The 16,572-nt window shown below is 35.8% G+C and overlaps 4 protein-coding genes across 4 annotated transcripts; 2 read left to right on the forward strand and 2 right to left on the reverse strand.

The window, feature by feature from the left end:
- Positions 1-296: 296 nt before the first annotated feature.
- Positions 297-6,161, reverse strand: LOC123874237 (microfibrillar-associated protein 1). The gene is made up of 9 exons (XM_045919475.1): positions 5,939-6,161; positions 5,511-5,704; positions 4,711-4,922; positions 4,199-4,311; positions 3,687-3,868; positions 2,935-3,059; positions 2,165-2,308; positions 1,314-1,410; positions 297-773 (listed from the first exon to the last, which is right to left on the reverse strand). The coding sequence occupies exons 1-9, from the start codon at positions 6,009-6,011 to the stop codon at positions 588-590; spliced, it is 1,326 nt and encodes a 441-aa protein (XP_045775431.1). The 5' UTR covers positions 6,012-6,161; the 3' UTR covers positions 297-587.
- A 302-nt stretch (positions 6,162-6,463) lies between these two features.
- On the forward strand, positions 6,464-8,263 carry LOC123874239 (beta-ureidopropionase-like). Its single transcript, XM_045919476.1, has 2 exons — positions 6,464-7,799; positions 8,145-8,263. Exon 1 carries the CDS (start codon positions 6,634-6,636, stop codon positions 7,795-7,797), a length of 1,164 nt encoding a protein of 387 aa, XP_045775432.1. The 5' UTR covers positions 6,464-6,633; the 3' UTR covers positions 7,798-7,799; positions 8,145-8,263.
- Positions 8,264-8,885: 622 nt separating this feature from the next.
- LOC123874256 (eukaryotic translation initiation factor 2 subunit 2) lies at positions 8,886-10,501 on the reverse strand. Its single transcript, XM_045919495.1, has one exon. The coding sequence runs from the start codon at positions 10,397-10,399 to the stop codon at positions 9,461-9,463; it is 939 nt and encodes a 312-aa protein (XP_045775451.1). The 5' UTR covers positions 10,400-10,501; the 3' UTR covers positions 8,886-9,460.
- A 1,741-nt stretch (positions 10,502-12,242) lies between these two features.
- On the forward strand, positions 12,243-15,847 carry LOC123874162 (28S ribosomal protein S30, mitochondrial). Its single transcript, XM_045919380.1, has 5 exons — positions 12,243-12,810; positions 13,100-13,238; positions 13,783-13,924; positions 14,227-14,382; positions 15,009-15,847. Exons 1-5 carry the CDS (start codon positions 12,368-12,370, stop codon positions 15,776-15,778), a joined length of 1,650 nt encoding a protein of 549 aa, XP_045775336.1. The 5' UTR covers positions 12,243-12,367; the 3' UTR covers positions 15,779-15,847.
- The last annotated feature ends 725 nt before the right edge of the window (positions 15,848-16,572 follow it).

Genomic DNA, 16,572 nt, shown 5'->3' on the forward strand with positions numbered 1-16,572 from the left:
ACGTAAATAATAAACTCCGTCGTGTTTGGAGTAATTTGTCAAGGGACTCATAATGGAGCCAAGAGGTGGTCATAACTCATAGGACCTCCTCAAGTACCAATCATAAACTGAGTCGTGTTTGGAGTAATTTAGACTCGTTGGATTTGGCGTCGATTCTGATGTTTTTCTCTAAACTAAATTTAGTGTATCTGCATCTTTTTCTTTTTGATGCTGCTTTTTCCGCTTCCACCTTAGACTGCATCACTTACCATCAGGTGAGATTGCAGTCAAGGGCCAACTTGTATGTGAATTAAACAAATACTGCTAAAAAGGACAGAAAATGAATTTTAAATTTAAAGACTCTAATTTTAGTGTACTCTACAAGCAATAGGCTCACGACTGGCACCTAGTCACGAGGTTTGACAGTTCTAAATTAAATTTTTATCTGTCCTTTTCTTATTACATCGTAAGAAAGAGATGCGAATACTCTAAATAGCGCTCAGAATCAGTACCATAAATTTAGTACATGGCTTAAATAAAAGCTTGTTTTTGTTTAAAGATTTTAATTGGGAATATGATTACACTTAACTATTATACATCACAGTAGTCTATACAGTATGTTTCCTCTTAGCGGAGGGCTTGTCAAACACTTGCTTCATGCCACCGCGGAAGTTCGCGAGGCGAGCGGCCGATGTCTCGTTGCTCCACGCAGAGTCGAACTCGGTAGTGTCTTGGTCCACTAGATGAGTGTACTTGGTTCGACCTGATCTGCCGAATTTCTTTACTTGCATCACCTGAGAACAAAGTTTTGATCATTTTAAAGTGGTAACCAAAATTAGTGGGTGGATGTATTATTTTCATTGATTCTGTTAGTTAAGGCGCACTAAACGGGTCTAACCGCGTAATTCAAATTTAATTTGGTTTTACGCAAATTGTAAATTAATACGACAAAGTAGGCTTATGGCATTCTAATTCCAACAATGGCAGTGCCATCTTCACAGGAATACATAAAAATCTTTATTTGAAAGTGTTCAGTTTAAAAATTGATTGAGACGAAACACGAAACGTACAGAATTGTTAAAAACATTGTTAGAACTAAACTTCAATAAATATCAATTGAATAAATATTGCAGTGTTACCTAAACTCCCCGAGACAAACAGACAAAATAAGAAATAAACAGACAAACAGACAAAAAATAATTAATTACAATTTCTTTTTTTTTTTTTTTTCGGGTTCGGCATCGATATAATAACAACCCCTGCTACTTTTTTTATATATTTCCATGTACAGACACCACTTTTCTACAATTTTATTATATGTATAGATTACGAACCTTTGGTAAAACAGTCTTATCAAAGTGATCGTCCAATGTGGGTCCAGAGAAGTCTTGTTTGAACACATCTTCTTCTTTGTCCAAATAAAATGCACCTCTGTAAATAAAGTAACCATTGAAATATTGCTTCTAGTTCGCTAATAATGTCAGCTACTAAAAAAACCGGCCAAGTGCGAGTTAGACTCGCGCACCGAGGGTTCCGTACTCAGGTATTTTTTCGACATTTTGCACGATAAATCAACAACTATTATGCATAAAAATAAATAAAAATCTATTTAAGGATGTACAGGTGCTCTTTCATATGATACCTTACTTGGTATATCTTATCTTACTTTGAAAATTGAAAATAATAAATAATTATTATTTGTTCATGAACACATTTTAATAACCAATTTAATGATGTAACCACAAATTCATGGTTTTCGGGTTTTTTTCATTTACTTGTGCTATAAGACCTACCTACCTGCCAACAGGTTTTCTTGACAAACACGACAGACAACAAAGTGATCCTATAAGGGTTCCGTTTTTCCTTTTGAGGTACAGAACCCTAAAAAAATGATGAAATTAAAATGGAGCACCACCTGTGGTTCTACCAATTAAATTTTAGGCCGCAGCGCTGTGCGAGCTTTATTGCGTCGTCGCAAAAGTCGTTATTTACTTAAACGTCTTTGCCGAGTGGTTCTTCTGTACCTGGAAATTACGAGTATTCTACGCTACTCCACACGCCGCTACTCCACACACCGCTACTCCACACGCCCGCTACTCCACACGCCGCTACTCCACACACCGCTACTCCACACGCTGCTTCTCCTCCGTCATGTTGCGATGTGCTCCATGGCAGTACAACATACCTGTGGTAATACTTCTGCAGGAACTTGTATTTGCCCTTCACAGACTTGTTGGTGACGACCTTGGGGTTGAGGCGCTGTTCCACGCGCCGCTCTTCCTCGGTCATGTTGCGCATACGCTCGATTGCCAGCAGCTCCTTTTCCATACTATAACATATCACACTGGTTCTAGTAACTTTTTTTAATCCAGATACAATTTAGCCCTTGACTGCAATCTCACCTGGTGGTAAGTGATGATGCAGTCTAGGATGGAAGCAGGCTAATCTCGAAGGGGTATGGCAGTTATTTATTTAACCTATATCCCTTTGGTTTCTACACGGCACCGTACCGTAACGCTAAATCGCTTGGCGGCACGACTTTGCCGGTAGGGTGATAACTAGCTACGGCCGAAGCCACCACCAGACCAGACCAGAGATTTAGAAATTATAAAATCCAAACCCTGCCGGGAACCCGAAAGCTCTAATAAGACCATAGCGCTTACCATGCGCCAGGGAGGTCGTGAACTAAGAATAGCCGCCCAATATAACCCAATATATACTAGGAAATATTCCCCTTTCCCCTTTAAATAAGTACTTTAAACAAAAAGCATAATTTCTTTACAATTTCACAATAGCTTTTGGCGAAATTCTTGATTAATTTTTTTTTAATAATCTAAAGTGTTTCGTCTGCACAGCAATATCATTGGCGTTTCCAAATGGCAAAAACCGCAACCGAATTGCGCATTTTTCGACTCGTATAGTTCCCAAGAATGGCCCAAGAACAAATCTACTTACGCCTCTCTTTCTTCCTTGTCTCGTTTGATCCGTTTCATTTCACGCAACTTCCACGCTTCGTATTCCAACTCGTCGTTTTCGTCATCAGTGCAAACGTCATTTATGTTGCCCTCTTTATGTTCCGACTGAAAATGAAACAATTCTATGACTACAATCTATCTGAGTTATCATCAAATTCAAATTCAAATTATTTTTATTCAAGTAAACTTTTACAAGTGCTTTCGAATCGTCAAAATAATCTACCACTGGTTCGGAATGCCGTTCCTACCGTGAAGAACCAGCAAGAAACTCGGCGGTTGCTCTTTTCAAGTATTCAATTTACAATAATATGCCATCACTTAACTACAAGCCTAGCGCCAAAGTTTCAGATACGAGTACAATGCATCGAAATCACCTTTAATTGGCTAAAGCAGCAATACCACAAAAACTAATTATAACAATTGCCACAGTATGATAATTACAATTTCTGTGCTAGTCCTACTGTAATTATTACTGTAATTTCAATGTTAGATAACTCAATGATGCTCGTCACTTCATCCACGTAGAACTAGGTTTTAAGGTTAGGATTTTCTCAAATCCTGGGCAAACTCTTTGATTTTTCAGGACAAAAAATATCCTATGTCCATTACCGGGATGAAAGCTATCCAGATACTGTATCTTTCGTCAAAATCGGTTCAACGGATGGGCTGTGAAAAGCTGACAAACAGACACCTTCTGTATTTATAATATTAATTAATATGGATTCGACCAACCTGTGTATTTCTTTGTTCAGACCGAATGGTCTCTTCAACTAACTTTAAAGCTTCTCTCCTCTTCTCCTCCTTCTCTTTTCTCGCTTCAGACTCTTCCTTTTTCTGTTGTTTCATTTTCCGCTCTCTTTCCGCTACAGTCATTCTCTCTGAGGCTCTTACAAACACTGGCTTTACTCTTGGTCCTGTAAGTTACAAAATGTAAGTTACAAAATAAACCTAGACTTATAGCTCTTCATACTTAATAAACAGCTGAGTTTTGGTCTGTTTTTTCCAGACAAGTCTGAACTTTTTATTTGATTTGGACGAAGTTACAGGCAACTGCTAACAAGACATAAAAAAATGTTGTTTCGCGCAACTGCAAAATTATTTGCACATCGTGCCGTTAAATTCCTCGCTACGCTCAGGATTCTATTTATATGCAAATGAATCCTTCCCAGCTCAGTGTTCATTACAAGCACTCGCACCAAATAACAACTTAGCAGCCTTGCATAACAATAACTAATTTACATCACCTGTATCTTCTTCACTGTCTGTATATTCTGTGTCAGATGAACCACTTTCCTCTTTTGCACCATCCAACATTTCTTCATCCTCATCTCGGCCTAGAACTTCTTTTTCTGCTTCCCTAGAATATAAAATGATTAAAATGGCAACCTCAATTTTTACAGCTTGTGATATGCTTTGATTTTTTCACTATCTGTTTTTGGTGGATAAGGTAAGGATTTGTATATCTTTTAGCACTTCTTAGGTACTTTTGTATTGTGTAAGTAACTTCAGTTTAATGTACTGGCTAAAGTATGAGAACTAAACTCTTGCTATTTACTTACCTAGCAGCTAGTTTAGCTTTGACTGCCTGCCTGTGTCTCTCAATCACTTCCTCCTCCAAGTCATTCTCACTTTCAGAGCCATGCCTAGCTTCATCACTAGACTCAGACTCTGGCTCCAGTTCAGCGTCTAATATTTGGCTTCAGTGTAATGTATTACTGGTTAAAGTGGGAGAACAAAATTTTTGCTATTTACTTACCTAGCAGCTAGTTTAGCTTTAACTGCCTGTCGGCGCCTCTCAATCTCTTCCTCATCCAAGTCATCCTCGCTTTCAGAGCTGTGTTTAGCTTCATCCTCACTGGACTCGGACTCTGGCTCTGGTTCAGCATCAATGATTTCAGGCTTGTGCTCAGCGCGCCGAGGCGGGGAATGTGCCGCATCGCGTAGACGGCGCAGACGTGGATCATCAACCTGTGACCATTGTTGAAATGAAGTGAATTTATTTCATGTACTACTGTGCCACTATGATTCTATTATAATTGTCAAGACTCTATCACCAGTTCGGAAAAGATTCTACTGATAACATTAATTCAAAATTTTAAAACCCCCAACACAAAACTCTCTAAAAAGTAAATAACTTTCAAACAGCTGAACCAGATTTTCCATCTATCTCTTATATGTAACCCACAATAACACATTTTTAACCCCCGACACAAAAAGAGGGGTGTTATAAGTTTGGCTTATGTATCTGTGTATGTCTATGGCATCGTAGCTCCTAAAGTAATGGACAGATTTTATTTTAGTTTTTTTGTTTGAAAGGTGGCTTGATTGAGAGTGTTCACTTGTCGAGGATGTTATAAATTTTTAATTTACACTTGTATGTTGAAAGTTTTCAATCGCCAAAAATGTGGAAATGTGGGTGTTCACTTCTTCTTACCCCTTCAGGGAAAAAGAGTGATGTTATGTATGTATTTATGGACCTATTCTTATTAACAAATTATTAATAAACTGAATTCCACACAAGCAAAGCCATGGTCACAGCTAGTAAACAATAATTACTTCTTTTTCTGTATCACTGTGCTGCTCTTCTTTTCTGCTGATTATTTGTGCAATCTGATGCCTCCTCTCTGGTCTTTGCTGTTCTATAAAATCCTCAGTGTCTGACTCCTCAGATGATGACACTCCTTGAGCATAGTCTGGTTTCTTGCCTGATATGTATCTTTGTACTTTCACTTTTTGCATAGAAATCTCACCTGTAAAGACAAATTAATTTGCAGTAATTTCTGTTTTAGTAACTTAATGAATAATTATGAGGTAATTATACTGTTCATCAACCTAGCTTATTGAACCCTTTTTGCCATAGTTTAGATAGGTAGGTAAGCTATGAAAATGAATGCTATACAGTATACACCCACTCAGACGTGGATACTGGATAGGTATTACCTAAATATTAACCACGACCACCACAGTCGCATGATTTAGCTCACCTTTTTCATTTCGTATAGGCACAGCGCCCGCTGTGCTTTGTATCCCAATAGGTTGCGCTGGCAGGACATTCATTTTGAATAGTGTTTTTGAATGTGTTCAAATGTTTTTGAAAAAAATATTACAACATAATAATGAACGCTGTGATTACAACATTTCCAAAGGAATTTAATTAGACAGTAAAAAATTATTATGATAGGTAGAGACTTGGGTAAAGAGAATATAGACAGTAGACAGATAGACAGCTAGATTGAGCAGCAAAGAGTAAAGAGATTTTTTTTCTCATCTGGTACTGTCATGGCTGCAGGCTGTACAAGATTAGCCTATTTAGCCAATGTCAAGTTTGTAGTTATTTACCATTTATTCACAAGTTAGGGAAACTATGTACTAAAAAAATCATCTAAAATTAACGTAGCATAGATTTAGATTATGGCTGGTCCAGACCGCAGACGACAGACGTATGTAAAAAGTAGTACCTACTCTGTGCCACCCAAAGAGTATGTAATCATTACGTCCACCCTCTATTATTTATTATTTGCAAAGACTACAGTGTGTATAACTGTATAGGATTATTTGGTGCCATCAGCTCCAGTTTCCAGCTGTTGAGGTGGTTCTCTGCTAGTGTGGGTGTGGTCCACTCTGTTCACCATTTAAGTAAACAAACAAACACTTCTACGCAAAAAAGTAGGTAATAAGTATGGCAGCTTCAAATGAAATTGTGAGCATAGATTCATTAGTATCACATTCCTTATCAGGTTCCGAGTTAGAAGAATTCAACAGAATTTATTATGGTCGAAAAGATAACCATTCACTGGAAATTAAAACAGCCAACATTGAATATGCCGATAGCAACAACTTTGAAGTTGCTGCATACGACTTTCCAGCTCAAAAGGAAGAAACCAGAAGTCCGCGTGTTGTTAGAGTAGGAATTATCCAAAACTCGATTGCCACTGCTACTAATAAACCCATTATAGAGCAGAGACAAGGAATTTTTGATAAAATTCGTAAAATAATCAATGTTGCCGCAGAAGAAGGTGTTAACGTTCTGTGCTTACAAGAAGCATGGAGTATGCCATTTTGTTTTTGTACAAGGGAAAAGCAACCATGGTGTGAATTTGCTGAATCTGCCACAGATGGTGCAAGTGTACAATTCCTCAAAGAGCTTGCTGCAAAATATGGTATGGTAATAATTTCACCAATTCTAGAGCGAGATGAGGCTCATGGTGATACAATTTGGAACACAGCTGTGGTCATCAACGATTGTGGTATTGTTATAGGGAAACATAGGAAAAATCACATACCAAGAGTAGGTGACTTCAATGAATCAACATATTATTTTGAAGGCAACACTGGTCATCCAGTGTTTGAAACAAAGTTTGGTAAAATAGCTGTAAATATTTGCTATGGAAGACATCATCCATTAAACTGGTTAATGTTTGGCATTAATGGAGCTGAAATTGTATTTAACCCATCAGCCACAGTTTCTGGACTCAGTGAGCATTTGTGGGGCATAGAAGCTCGTAATGCTGCAATAGCAAACAGCTACTTTACTTGCGCAATCAACAGAGTGGGAACTGAGCAATTCCCTAATGAGTTCACATCTGGTGATGGTAAACCAGCTCATAAAGAATTTGGTCATTTTTATGGGTCCAGCTATGTAACAGCACCTGATGGCAGTAGAACTCCAGGATTGTCGAGGGTCAAAGATGGCTTGTTGATTGCACAGTTAGACTTGAATTTGTGTAGACAAATTAAAGATAAATGGGGTTTCACAATGACCCAAAGATTAGATTTGTATGCTAACAGCCTGCACAAGGCTGTGCAACCTGATTATGAGCCACAGATAATACGTAAAAACTAAATTCAGTAGATCTCACTAATCTAGCACTTCAATAAACAGACATGTTCAATAAATAATCCAGCACTTACATGGACGGACCTACTTAAGGACTAATTAAGTAGGACAAAAACAGACTTCAATTAAGGATTATTTTAAAACTATGTCATTAGTTAATTGTAGATATTATGTTACAGTTATAAAAAAACGTGTAGGACTTAAACACAAATACATTGTATTTATTTTTGTGATATGCCTTATTTTATTTAATATGAATTTTTCTATACAATGCAATAAACCAAACATTCCAGTAATCTTCCATCTGGTACCCTCTGGTTTTTAATAGTGCTAAATTTGTGAGATTTTACTGTAATTGTGATTTTTTTAACTTATAAGTGTTATATAATAATAATAATACATATATTTTTATATTGTTGTCTTGATTTTATTTTTCAATGTTCAAATAAAATATCTTTTAAGTTTTACTGTCTTTATTTTGTATTTTTTAACCCCTGACCCAAAAAGAGGAGTGTTATAAGTTTGACGTGTGTATCTGTCTGTGGCATCATAGCTCCTAAACTGATGAACCTATTTTAATTTAGTTTTTATTGTTTGAAAGGTGGCTTGATCGAGAGTGTTCTTAATCAGTTCAAGAAAATCAGTTCAGCCGTTTGAAAGTTATCAGCTCTTTTTTAGTTACTGTAACCTTCATTAATTTACACTTGTTTATGTTTCCATTAATTAATTTAACTTTATCAGATAGATTAGCTGACCCTCACACACTATTCACTTTTGGTGGATTAACTGACAATCTTTTCTTAAGCACAAGTTTGAGCCAGCTCTTTGAGCTGTATGTTGATTTGTCAAGCATTCAGTTCATCGTTTTAAGTTGTACACTAATATAAATTGACTATCTAAGTAATCTATTGTAGTTGCTTACTTAGATTATATTTATCTATGACCACTATTTTAGTAGTAATAGTATTCTTCGTAAAACTGCAGGATCTCACAAAAATAAATTAATATTGGGGTTTTAACAACTCCATTCATTGTAGTCTTCTCTCACCACGTTAGGTACCTATTTATACTTTAATCACTGGTGATCATGCAACAAAGACAAATGAGTAGCTATTACTTTTGAATCTTCTTTCAAAATATTTTCAGTTTATCTAGATAAATGGTAAAATAAAACAACTTTTTTAAAAACATTGTGTATCAATGAGAATATTACAGTAGTAAGCTATATAAATATAGGGGTTATTTTAGGGTACACCCAGAATTTCCAGTTCATGTTCCAGCAACCAATTACTTAGTAATTTGAGCACTAATGATAAGGTAATACAAATAAAAGATGTTTAGTCTTATATGTATACTCTATAAATCTTAAATAACAATGACATAATTATGAATATTTACTGAGTATAATATTCAATCTTTGAATAAGTTTGATTCATAAACAAAATTGTAAATACTTAGATAAACAAACTTGTATTACCAGCAAGGAGTTGCACAATATTTAAAAATCAATCATTCAAAATATTTCCATCAGCACCTGATTAGCAGCTGAACGATCAGTAATGTACACTATATATTACAAAATCTATAAAGCATCATCCACATGGATAGGGAAATTCACTGCATGTACCCACATCCTCGATTGTAAAATTGAATATCACTAAACACTAATCTATGCAGTCTTTGCACGCATAGCTGCTCGTTTTCCGGTGACAGCCTGGAAACCAGATTTAATACTGGCCACTGAGCAACGAGATCCACACGTCTCACACTGCAGGAAGAATAACCGGGTGTCCTTTTGTAAAATGGTGTCAGGGGAGCGACAGGTGTGACAAGTTACATACTCTTTAATGTATCTTCTCAACACATTCTCTATTTGTTTTTGTTGGAATCGTCCCTTAATGATGAGCTGGCTGTTACCATCTACAGAGCCACTTGTACCCAATTCGGCCAGCAAAAAGTCTAATAAATGTTTCGGCTGACGGTGAAGTGTTTTGCAAATCTCTGTGAAGTTTGCAAAAGATGTTTTCTTTGTACCAATTCTAACCACTTGTGGTGGTCTCATTATGAATTTTTGCTTCTTGCCTGACACCATGCTGGGGTTCTTCTCTCTCATAATGTCAAACACACGCTCGAGAAGTTCATCGTAAGAGTAATCACGATCGCTACCGACCCATTCACCATGGGGGTCATCTTCTTTCTCTTGATCATCTCCTTTCAAATCATCTTCCATCACCAACTGTTCATCTATATTTTTCTTCTTTTTTTTCTTCTTTCTACTGAAGTCTATATCCAAATCTAAATCGTCAACCATTTCTTCTTCTTGTTGCTCAGGTTCCTCGGCGGGCGGTTTTTCATCTTTCGTCTCGGGCAATGCATTTTCTAACTCGTCTAAGTTGAAGAAAGTCTTCTTTTTCTTCTTCTTTTTTTTACCAAAGTTGTCCAAGTCGAGGTTGTCGTCCTCAGGCACGTCGACGTCACCGGACTCAGCAGGCGCTTCGGCACTCGTGGTTTCACCTTGTTCTCCAGCGAGCGCAGCCTCTATGTCAAAACCAGTCTTCTTCTTCTTCTTCTTTTTCAAAGATGGATCAAATATCAAATCTTCATCCATGTTGAGGCTTTAACCAGTCACCAAAAGCTTTTAAAATAAAATCTTTGGTTAACACGAACAGAGCAATTTGACAGAAGGGCAATGATTCCATTTCTCAACTGTCATTTTTATTTTTACTGTCAAATTCAATGTTGCCTAATATAATTATCATTTTTGCCCCATTCGTGTGGTCATTATTGTTTAAATGCAAGCTCTGTGTACGTTGTTATCCTTTATATTATATGCTTATTGTAATATTGTTTGAATAAATAATTAAAAATTTCTAGGTCAGAGAAAAAAAATGTTACTTTATAATGATTCATGAATTATTGAGCAACCAGAATACTTTGAGATTAACTAGTTATGATCTTGTTGTCCAGGCTCAATTATTTAGTTTGTGAACATAATGCTTTAATTACTATTTTACCTAATAATATGGTAGCTTCTCAAGTATGGCAACACTTTTCAGTTTAATGTCAAACCAAAAATGATCTAGTCTGTAATCTCAAATTATTGCATCAGCCATTGATGACCTTGATGCAAAATGCTGGCAAAATGTTTGGTTTGTGCATTTTGCTCAACAATCAGTGTTTCTACTTTAGGGTTTTCGCCCTATTAAGGAGCAAAACGACTTATATAATAAGGCTTAAAACTTTTTTTGATGACAAGGAATTAAACTTTAGATGGTAGTCCTATTTTCAATACTATTTTGTTTTATTTATCAAAGGATATAGCCTCAAAAAGATTAGAAAACGGCAGAATGACAAAGTTTTACACTGCATCGCGGAATAATCGTGTATTTTATAGATATAGGCTAGTTAGGTGTACCGTGTAATAAGCCATTCGTATGACACTGAGAATGAAGAAAGTTACACCTTGCTCATCACAAGGCACAAGATTTCGAGACGTGAAATAATATTAAAAACTAGCTGATGCCCGCAGCTTCGCCCGCGTGGATTGGTCAGATCCCTTGCAGCATCAGGATTGAGGAGTTGGACTCCAAGTTTTTTATGAAACAATGTCGCAAAGTTCCTCTATCGATTAAAAAAGAAATGACGCAAATCGGTTCAGAAATCTCGGAGATTTCGGTGTACATAGGTAGAAAAACACAACTCCCTTTTTGAAAGTCGGTTAAAAAAGTAGCCTATGTTACTCCCTGGTCAATTCTCTACTTGTCTGTGAAAATCCCGTCAAAATCGGTTCAGCCGTTCCCAAGATTAGCCTTTTCAAACAGACAGACAGACAGACAGACAGACAGATAGACAGACAGACAGACAAAAATTATAAAAACGTGTGATTCAGTTATAGTATCGTTCAAATAACCATATGACCTTAATATGCGGTAGTTATTTCGAAATTACAGACAGACACTTCAATTTTATTTATTAGTATAGATGAAAAGTTGCACTTTTTACTAATAACTATGTTCTACAGGAAGTAGGGTTCGTAAAAGCATCTTAATGTAAGGGTAAACCACGGGTAAAACCAAAATCGTAAGTGGAAACTGGAAACATTGGCAGCATATAAACATATGACACTGACACTCGACAGGGACTTCGTCTGTGTTGGTGTTAGCTGGCGGGCGTGCTCTGCCTTTTTATAGTGTTTTTATTTGTTAAAACTGACTAGAAAGCGCTATAAGGGGGTGCCATGCGTATGTCGGCGAGCGCCGGCACAGACGGGGTCCATACTTGTATAGTTTAATTTAATAATTAACTTGTTACAAATCACTACAAATTTGACATTGGCTAATCTTTGTAAAGCCAGACGAGAGAGAAAAAAAAAAGACACTCGACAGTATCTCATCCATGAGCATGAGCTCAACTTCTTTATCGTTCTATAGTCTATGGTTAATGATTGATATAGTAGGTAGTTTGTGGTGGTTGTTACTTGTTTGTGGTTAACCTAAAAATCGTGCTACTAATTGCTAATAGTAATAATTAAAGTTTTAATGTTTTATTAGAAAAACGTTCTCTGTAAAATTACAAAATGCAGTTGCTTCGTGTTCACCGAACATTTCCTAAATTAAAACAACTTATTTCTCGGCGATATAGTCAAGCTGTGCAACTTGAAGAGAATGAATACACTGATGCTCCTATTTATCCACCGATATTAGATTTGAGCTTACAAGCTAGAAAGCTACGCAAAAGACAAACTAAGTATCAAAAAATACAAGAAATAAATACTGTTGAAGAAAAACAGATCGCCCTGAACATGCCACGATATTATGGGTGGCAATGCATAGTGTTAAACGAAAACAAAGTACCATACAATGCTATGCCATTGGTACAGCATTATACAAGAACACATTTTCAACTGTTGGACAAACTACCTGATATATATGCCAAATCTAGCCCCATCGCTGATATTGTCGTGCAAGAAATAAAGTCCTGTATTGAAGAATGTATTGCTACAGAAAATGAAGGTGTAGAGTAGGTGTTATATCATAAAATATTATCTATGGCAGTTTTACTGACAAAATACCACTGATTATACATTTAATGTGTTTATTCATCTTGTATCATTAAATGTTTGTCCTATAGATCAGAACAAAGGAATGATAAAAACAATTTAAGTTTACTACGATCTAACATGAATTTCAATATTGCTTACTTGTATGGAATATTTACTGTAACTAAATTCTATGTCTATTCTATAGAATATAGGTACCAAATATTATGAAAAGCTTGAAAATATTATTGATGGTTATAAAAATTCCAGGCGCAGAATTGTGACATCGTTAGATAAACCTGAACAACAGCAAACAGCAGATGCTCACACAAAGAACATAGTGAAACAAATTAACAGAATTATATTGAATAATTTAACAGATAAAGTTTCACATATTTTATCTTCACAGGTAAGATTTTAATGAGGTAATAATATAGCTAAATTCTGCTGTACACCATCTCTAAACTAAAATAACATCTGAATGTATTGCTATCCCTTTCAGAAACTTCCTGCAGATAAGATAGCACTAGATTTAGATCTGTCAATTTTGTTTTGAGATTATGAACAACAGAATTAGCCACAATGTAAATAATACTTGACTTGGCCAGGGGCACTTCCGTGCCCCCAGATCAGTATTAAGTAGAATTGTCTAAGTAGTATTAGTTGTCAAAACAAAGAATCAGTCATATTTGAGCAGTACTGCGCTATGCTCTCAAGCTGAAATCTATAGTTTACTTAGATTTTACTCCTACTTAAAACAGTCAAAATGAAGACAGATTTGCGTTGTTTAACTCCTAAATCAAAAGAAATGTAAAGATGATAAAGATCTAAGCTTCAGCTGTATATAGTATACAAAGTGTGAATGGTTGTAAAGCCGTGGCAAAGTGATTCACCTTTATCAGTTATACTACTCTTCTTTGTTTTGGAAAACTAGGTATTTTTTTATATTTCAGGTTGATTATGAGCCCCGTCATGAAGCATTTTGGTTTGTTGGTGGTATTGACTTACCATATGATGTGCTAAAATGGAGAAAAAAGCAGAAATGGTATAAAGACAGAATGGATCAACCCCTCGATAGACCTGTACAATATATTGGTATGGTACATCATATTTTATACCTATATAAAAAAAGTCTTATCTGTCCATCTATCTTTCATAGCTATTTGAAAAATAAATTATAAGAGTTGTAAGGTTGAAATTGAGTACAGTTACAGAAAGAAACCTATTCCACAGCTATACAGAGGCATATTTTTAAAAATTTCAATTTAAATCATCTTTAAATTCTGTGTAGTGGTAAAAACATCTCAAGTCTCTCCATGACATCATAAACATTCTCCATAATGACCACATCTCAAATTAACTGTATGGGGTACTAAAATTTATTTTTTGGTTTTCAGGTTCACCATTACTAACAGTAAGAAATCACTTGCCTTTAAAACCGATAATGCCCTACAATGAAGCTGAAAATCCAGATTTTGAGGTCCCCAAGTTTTCTCACTTTCCTGAAAGTGTTGGATACTTTACTGAGTTTAGACATGGAACAAATATTCCGGGTAAACTCTGTTTTTATTTCATTTTAGTGATTATAAATCTCTGTACAATTTTTTTATGCAACTCAAAATGGTATGGTATGGCCAGAGAGCAGCGAAATCTCTCTACAAAATGTTCAATTCGTTTTCATCATAATATATTTTAAAGTAAAGGTAAATTAACTGAGCTCATTAAGCATTACTAGACAATGTGTGCGAGTTCAGTGTGGAATTAAGTTTTTTTTTAAATCCTGTATTAACTTTTTTTTTCTGGTATGAAAAGTAATTGAAGTCCATTGTCCATCTCTGGGATGCAAGCTATATCTGTACTGCCAAAATCGGTTAAGCAGATGGGCTGTGAAAACAGATGGGCAGATTTTCGTAATACTACCCATATTATAAAAATCTGAAAGTGTGCTTATTTTTTGGTTTGTCCTTCAAACCGCGATGAAGCAACGGTTTGGCGTGATATCCTGCAGAATAATGGTTTCCCATGCCCTCATTTTAAAAACCTAAATCCATGAGAATGAAGTTGTGAGCATCAATCAGCTCATTCATAATACTAGTATAGATCATAAAGAGTATTTTCGAAAGTTGTTTTAAGGAGAAGTGTGTCCAATCTATATACTAACTATGTAAAATACTTGTAGGTTTTTGGCCAGGGGATTTCGATGAGTTTGGTCTAATATCTTTCCATGGACGAGGACATATTCTTGATAGAAAAGAATCATTTGGGTCAGAAGACAACTTAGAGGCATTGCACTGTCAAGCTATCAAAGCTAGCTTTGGATGGCTGTTGGCTCAAGCTAACTACCAGGGTTTCACAACTTACAATGACTTGACCTATCCATTAGTGACACAAACTGTACTAACTGATGGGCATTTGGTATCTTTGTATACTTATCAATTAAATACTATTGTAATGCACAATGATGAAGTTGACACTAACCCAAAAAATAATATTTGTTTTGGAACAAAACCATTAAAACTATATGACACTATTGAAAATGGAAAAATCAAAGGCTTAAATGAAGATATATTGAAAATGTTAGTGCAATTTTACTTAAATGCCCCAGAAAAACGAGATCATGAGATGAAACCTTATCTTGGCAAAGAAGAACAGATTATTGCTGATATAGAAGATGATAACAAACGATGCTGGTTGGAAGCTAGATACAAACATTTGGTTGCAAATCGACCCAAACATTTCTTATTACCTGAACTCTATGACTGGGAAAAGATTTACAAAATAAAATTCAATACTCGATTCTTTGAAGCTAGAAGAAGACCATTCGAGTTTGATATCAATCCATTCAGAAGGAGATTGGATGAACATCTACCACCTTACATACCTAAAGTTTTAAGACCATATCCAAAATGCAGAACAAAGTTTGAAAAAACTTACTATCCTAATGTATAATGTAATATTTATTTTTTTAGTATGTAGATCATAGATTTGCTTTAAAATAAAACTAGTAAGAATTAATTTCAAAAATTGTTGTTATTGTTGTCGAGTGCCACGGTCATTTCGTCATCGGCAGTGAAGAGACTGTGGTTTAAACAGACTAAAGGCACTGTAAGGCCGCGATAGCCAACTGAGGAAATCATTCACCTGTGGAGGTTATATTATTTGGCCAACTTCCAGAGGGATGATACCAAATTACTCTTTGCATAAGCCATTATTTTCCATTGTACTCAATAGAAACTAACGTTTGACATGATTACAATGTTACCCGTGAGCCGTGACAACTTGCTTTCACCGACCAAAGAAAGAAAAAGCCTATTTTTATTTTATTGTAAAATCGATTTTTGCCTGAAATCTGAAATCGGATTTAAATCGATGTCCTGCCTTGGCACTACATTTTTTAACTGATTTTACGCCTCTGGGTTCTAGCTCTTTTGAACTATTGGCAGTACATTTTTCTCAACTGCTTTTACGGCTCTGCGATCAAGTCTTTTTGAAGCTTTTTACGGCTCTGGATGGCACTACTAGTTATCAACAAAGAGTATAAAATCCTCAGACTAAATATATAAGATAAAATCTAATAATAAGGAATGTCAATCAGGGTATTCTTGGAAGTTTGGAACTTGATACCCTTACACTTGGAGCACTTTGCAGTGATTACATACTCTTTGGTACTTTATAACTCTGTGGTACTTTATGTGGTACTTTGTAATTATTTTTGAAAGGCCTTAAAGGACTGGTATCCAGGG

The sequence above is a fragment of the Maniola jurtina genome, chromosome 18 (assembly GCF_905333055.1).
Source record: "Maniola jurtina chromosome 18, ilManJurt1.1, whole genome shotgun sequence".
In the NCBI taxonomy this organism is placed as follows: Eukaryota; Metazoa; Arthropoda; class Insecta; order Lepidoptera; family Nymphalidae; genus Maniola; species Maniola jurtina.